This window comes from Chinchilla lanigera, unplaced genomic scaffold, assembly GCF_000276665.1.
Source record: "Chinchilla lanigera isolate Chin_1 unplaced genomic scaffold, ChiLan1.0 scaffold00196, whole genome shotgun sequence".
In the NCBI taxonomy this organism is placed as follows: Eukaryota; Metazoa; Chordata; class Mammalia; order Rodentia; family Chinchillidae; genus Chinchilla; species Chinchilla lanigera.
The window spans coordinates 445,186-451,686 of NW_004955597.1; the positions used below are offsets into that span (position 1 = coordinate 445,186).

The 6,501-nt window shown below is 56.1% G+C and overlaps 1 protein-coding gene across 1 annotated transcript in view; it reads right to left on the reverse strand.

The window, feature by feature from the left end:
• Positions 1-1,303: 1,303 nt before the first annotated feature.
• The window catches only part of Tcf15 (transcription factor 15 (basic helix-loop-helix)), a gene marked incomplete in the record, with an annotated part of 5,515 nt that continues 317 nt past the window's right edge, over positions 1,304-6,501 (reverse strand). Inside the window, 2 exon segments of the mRNA XM_013510023.1 lie at positions 1,304-1,744; positions 6,191-6,501. Of these exon segments, the coding sequence (XP_013365477.1) occupies positions 1,670-1,744; positions 6,191-6,501 (386 nt within the window).

The window sequence follows — 6,501 nt, forward strand, 5'->3', positions numbered from 1 at the left end:
CCCGAAGGGGAAGTGCGGCCCCACGGGACACAGGATAGGAAAGATGGCTTCCGTGGGACACTGGGAAGGGAGGGGAGGGCGCCTGGAAAGCTCTTGGGTTAAGTGGGTGGTTTGGGACTGGCAATTCTAGTCACTCCTTGTTCTCCCAGGGTTTTCATTGTGAGAAAAGCCAGGTGGCCCAGGCTCAGCCTTGTGGTGACTGGCACAGAGCCTGGCACACGCGCTGGCCCCATTTGGGCTCATCAGAGGGTCAAGAGCATGGGAGGAAATGTGAGCACGGACGCAGAACCTAACTGCACAATGCCAACATTACAGAAAGATCTTGTTCAGTGAATGAAAATAGATATGTGAATGTACCTGGCCGCTGCCCCAGCCTCTCCCTGCCCTCCCCTCCTTCAGGCCTCCTGAGCCCTGTGACTCTAGCCTCACAGGGGCAGGGCCAGCTGGAGTGCCAAGGACTCCTGCTCCGTGACCAGTCCTGTCCCCATCTTCACCTTAGCTGACACACCTCTCACCATCAGGGCCGCTGGGCACGAGCCCAGGGTCCCAGGGACTGGCACGCCACTGGGAGGGGGAAGGTGCTGCTCTGGGCTTGCTTTAAACAGCAGACAGGCCGGAGAGTGTCACCCTGCCGTGTGCCTGTGGGTGTCATCAGTCCTCCAAGTCATTTCTGCTGAAGCAAGGGTGAGAGTGTACGCCTTTAGCACTCACTCGGTGCGTGTGCGGGGAACCGCGCGCCCACCACTCGTTGGTGACAGCATCAAAGGTTGGGCTGAAGTTGGGCTCATTCACAAAATGGAAAGATCTGCTAATAGAGGACTCAGGGCACTGCTTCTGTACTGATTAGGAGTGACAGCCGTCTAGATTAAGGGGAAAAAGGATGTGGCAGAAGGTGCATAGTGTCCTATGCTTTGTGCATTTGCTTGACTATTCACAGGGGAGGGGATATCACAGAAACAGTGACCAAGCAGCCTTCGGGAGGAGACATAATGGCTGGAGGTCATGGAGACATCATCCTATGTCCTCGTACACCTTGACTTTGAACATGGATTTAATCCTTATGCAAAAATAAATAAAATCAGGATTTCTCCTTCCACTGCCCCAGACACCAAATGGTTGTTCAATACACTGCATACATGGAAGGTTGTGGGGAAGACTGGTCACCTCCACTTCAGTCTTGGCCTGCCTGGGTGCCAGCCCCTGGCTCACTTCTCCAGGGCTGGCATTCCCTGCCACTCTGTTTCCCTTTCTAGGTCTTGCAAGGGGCCACCTCTGACTGTCGCTGTTCATAGTCCCTTCCCTTCCTCAGCGGGAAATGATGTCTCTTATTTAAAAATACTTTTATTTCAAACCCCACCAACTCTCTCTCACACACACACACCCATGCACACACACGCACACACCCTCTACAGATCACCAAGTCTTTGGTTTTCCAATGTCTCTGAGCAGCTAGGCCTGGGTAAGCTGGATGGGTCCTCACAGGTCTCCAGGGTGGGATGGAGATGTTCAGGGGCCTTCCCCAAAGGACCCTGGGCTCAGGCCACTGTCCTCTGCTCCCTACAGAGAAGGGATGGGTCCGATGTTGTCTGGGGTCTTCTCCCCTGCCCAGCCAGTAGCTGGCTTCCTTCTCCAGAGTCTTATTTGGAACAAATGCTGCAATGGCCCAGGCTCATCTCCGCGGCCCTCGAAGTGGGGTCACCCCCCTCATTTTCAAGCAGCTGCCTCCCAGGTCTCGACGGCCACCCTACAGAAGGAGAGAAGGAGGTGTCGGGAGGATGGGTCAGGTCACTGGGAACACAGTGCTGGAACTTAGGCAATGTCTAAAGGCAAAAGCTAGGGCAGAACTCAATGAATACTCCCATATGTTATACCTTCCAGACAGAAGCACACACAAGAAATTGCTGGTAGTGTCTTCAGAGGACAGAAATTTGATGATGGGGAGACAGATGGGAGGGAGGCCTTTTCACTTTATATGCTCTTTTACCTTTTCCATGTCTTCCCCATGTGCTCATTCCCTTATTTAAAAAAAAAAAATGTAATTTTAGCCAGGCATGGTGGCACATGTCTGTAATCCCAGGACTGAGGGAGGCTGAGGCAGGAGGACTGCAAGTTCAAATTCTCTTCCAGGCAATTTAGCAAGAGAATCTTCAAATAAAAATTACTCAAAATGGATGGGGATGTAGCTCAGTGGTAGGGCACCCTTGGGTTTGATCTCCAGCGCTGCTGGGGATGGAACTCAGGGGAACCCAGAGCAGTTCCTGGCATGGCCTGACTGAGCAGTTGTGACAGCAGAGCAGGATTTCTGGCCTCCTTCCTCCAGGGTGGGTCCTCCCTTTGCTGGGAACATGCTCACAGGTCTTGTTGCTTTGGGAAGGTTCCTCTACTCCTGAAATTGCCTAGCATGTCCTGCCTTTTGGGGACAGTCCCAGTGACACAACCCAGAAGGAGCAGGCATGGTCTCTCCTTTGCTCCCCATCAGGCCAGAGGGCTGGGGGTGGCAGGGAGAAAGCATTTGTAACTCTAAGGTCCCTGTCCCAGTCCAGAGCCTGGCACGGAGCAGGTGCCAACCAATGCTGCTTGAGGCCACTGGAAGATGAGCTAATGGTGGTAGTCCCTGAGGACACCCATCCCTCACCCCACAGGGGCAGCTTCTGCCAGCCCCTCTTGCCAGTATTCTCAGGTTGTTCACACAGGCTTTGTCTTCCACATAGACTGGAAAGATCGTACTGTTACAGTGCCCCTCTTCTGAGGCCTCCAGCCTCGGGTGGCTGGCCCAGAGGCACACGGCCAGTTGGTAAAAGAGCCTGGCTAGAAATTCATATGGTCCAACAAGCTGCCCTGCTTCGGGGACACTACACTGTCTGAAACACCACAGTGAATGCTCAGCACCCAGAACCCGGCCCGGCGAGGAGGGAGCGGCAGCTTTCTCAGCCCAGCAAGGGACGTCGCAGACCATCTGGACGCCGTGCCTCTGCCCCCCTCCATCCCGGGCCCAGGTTGGGGCAGATCCATCCAGATGTGGCCCAGCCTCCCTCGAGGCTTTCTGGGCCCAGGGACAGCATGTTCACTCACAGGCAGGGCTATTTTGAGGGCTGAGGCTATGGTCCCAGCAGAGCCTTAGGCTTGGGCTTCTCAGACAAACTCTGGCAGGGGATGCTGAGAAGGACGGACAGGGCAGGGGAGGGAGGTGTGGGGATGGGGCTGGGGACAAAAAATGGGCCTCCCCACTTCCTGTCTTTAAATCCTAGGGAAACCACCTATGCATCTGGAGGTCATCTGGACACCTGGATCCCATGAGAATGCTGGGGCCACTACCTCCTTGAACCTATTCCTTTATCTATGAAATGGTGACAAATGGTTGCTGCTCCAGACACAGCTAAATGTGTAAACTGCCATGAGCCCTTAGAAGTGACCCTGACCAGTCCCCAGTTTTGGCCTATGAACTCAGTGCCAAGAAGCACTGTGGCTAGGGCTCAAGTGACAGTCCTGGCCTCCAAGCCCTGCTCTGCACCAGACTTCAGGCATGTGACCTCACCTCACTGAGTGTGAATCTTTACCTATAAAGTGAAGTTACTTTTGAGATGGCTCAAGTTAACATGGGTCACACAAGCCCATGGGTAAAACCCTGAGCACAGCATAGGGAGCATACTGAGTGTGCGGTACACATTCACAAGTATGGTCACCTGCATTGTTCGGTGATGGCATCTCCTGGCCCCTGCTTCGCCCCTACCACTTCTGCTCCTGAGCTGGGCACAACAGAGGACAGCCTCGCCAGAGGATCCAGTCTAGCCCCCACCCCCAGGACAAAAGGGAAACAGGGCAGAGACAAGAGCCGCTTTTCCCTCTCCCACGCACTACTGTCACCACAGAGGCCATCCCTCAGGCCCTGTAAGCAGCAAGGTGCTCTGGGGAACTGTTTCCACAGCAACCCCAGCCCAGACTGGCCAGGGAAGGAGGGAGCTGGTGACTCAGGGTGAAGGGACAGGGTGTGGGACCTTGGGGTTTCCCAAGCCTCAGAGCTCAGAGGGCAGCAGGGGCTCCCCACGACAGTCAGTTTTCTTTCAGCTGAGTCCTGGAGGGGCCAGCGCTGGCGAGGCTCACCTCTCTTGTTATTCCCAGTGGAGCCATGGTGTTGAGCATGGTTTCTGCAGCCATATTTGGCTGGGTTCTTGGTCCCATACATAGATCCCAGGGACACAGCCAGCCCAGGCAACGGCCCGTTAGCCAGCGGGTGGGCCTGAGGCCCACAGAGAAGCCCTCAGCCTGCTTGGTGGCTGACAGCCCTTCTTGCCAGGCCTGCCATATAAGGCTCCTAATGGCACCTGCCCTCCTTTCCAATCAGGCAGGCTTGAATGAAGATCCTGCTTCATCACCGGAACCAGCAATGGGGATAGCCACAGTGCTCCCGCCCTGCTGGCTGAAGGGTCTCAGTGGTAACTCATGGAGTGAGAAGTGTTACCCAGAGAAGTGGTAACACAAATCAGTGCTCAGGAAGACAGTGTCACTGTCACTGCCAGTCTCTGTCTCCCCTCCACACTCCCACCATCTGTAACTTCTCCCCACTTCCTTCTCTAGGCCATGATTCCGGCCCCCAGCCCCTGGTGTGGCATTTCTAGAGCACCCTTCCTTCTCCCTCCCTTTGCAATTTCCCACGGAAGCCCCTCAGCTCTTGCCCTGGGTCTGGGCTTCCTCTGGGTTCTGACGGTCCCTTTGTGCCACCCTCCTCCCACCTCCATCAGACCACGGCATCCTTGTCTTCATCGCCCTGTTCTGGCCCTGACACATCAGTGGAAGCACCTGGCTTGGCTAGGCACCTACTGCCTGCTTCTCTAGGCCTACTCTCATAGCCAACAGAAGTCAGCTGCTGGGTTTTCAAGGTTGCTGAGCTGCATGAAGAGGAGAGAGGCGGTCAGGGGTTATCATAGAGGGACTAGGCAGCTCTTTCATTGCTGGCTGTATGTCTGAATGCACAGCCCTGGCTTCCCGGCCTAGCCAGGCACTGTCAGGGACCCACAACAGGAAGCAGCAGGGATCTTGGAAAGGGCACAAATCAGAGCCTAAGAGGACTGATTCAGGAAACTGAGGGAGCCAAGGGATGAGAAGCAGTCTGGAGGTCTGATGAGCCAGAGTGGGGGGTGAGGCCAGGACGCAGAGGCCTTCCCAGCTTGGCTGGGGCAGGGAATCTAGAGCAATCATGTGAACCAAAGTCTGGTGGAGTCAGGGGCCCGGACTGCAACTGCCCTCCTCAATAACCTTCCATTGGCCACCCAGAGGCAGGCAGGACTCTGTGAGCCTCAGTTTCCCAGATGTAAATGGAAGCTGCTAAAACCCAGTGTTGTCACAGAAATAGTTCTTTCCTTTCTGTAGGAAAAGCCCAGGTCAGAAAAAAAGAGAGGTTAGGCATGAAATAGGTTCCTTGGGGTGTGGATAAGTTTTCAGCCAAGAGGATCCTGGGCAGCTTCTGCTGTTACCCAGTCCCTACCTAACCCCTACACACCGGGTTCACCTCTTAGGACAGAAGGCCAGAGCTTAACTCCAGCTTGTCCAGCTGCCCCAAGTGTCTTGTTCCCATGCTACATCCTTTCAGAGGACCCCCTGCTTCCTCCTACTGCTCATCAGCTGGGCTCAAACTCTGGGCTGATAGAATGTGCTCCCATTTCTTCGGGGTCTCTTGCTCTAGGGTCAGGTCTGAGGATGGGGGCAATTGAAGACGAAGCAGCTCAGGGTATCACATGCCCAGCAACCCCAGAGCCTGAACCTTGTAAATACAAGCAGGGGATTTCATCTGCCAGGGCCTCAGGTCCTCCTCCTGACAAACTCAGGGAAAAACATACCTGCCAACTGGTGCTCTGGTGGGGAAGGAGGCCAAGAAGTGCATGAGCACAGAGAAAGGAAGCGCTCTGCAAGTGAGGTGTGAGTTACACTGTCCTCATCCCTCTTGCGGGAGGAAAGACGTCTCAGTATACGTTTAGCTGGAACGGTATCCGTCAATGCGTAATGAAAGCAGAGCGGAGCTCAGGGGTTCCCCGCACCCTTCTGTTTGGGGGTCAGGAGGCAAGTGTCTCTGTTCCACGCCGCACTAAGCCCAGTTGCTTCACCCTGGCTCCACTGGGGTCTCTGCACCTCCGGCTCCCGGAAAGGCCCTGTCCCCGCCGAGCCCGAACCCCCGGTCGCGAGCGCGGCCACTCACCCCCTTGCGCTGGTTGCTGAGGCAGAAGGTGCAGATGGAGCGTGGCTGGCGGCCGTCGGCGGCGGCGGCGGCGGCGGCGGGGACCGAGCTCTTGGCGCTGCCAGCCGCACGGAAGCACGGCTGTCCGTCGTCGGCCGCATCGCCCAGCAGCAGCACGTTGGCCAGGTGCGCGATGTAGCTGGACGCCAAGCGCAGCGTCTCGATCTTGGACAGCTTGCGGTCCACCGGCTCGGTGGGGATGAGCGTGCGCAGCGCCGTGAAGGCCGTATTCACGCTCTGAGTGCGGTCCCGCTCCCGCGCGTTGGCCGCCT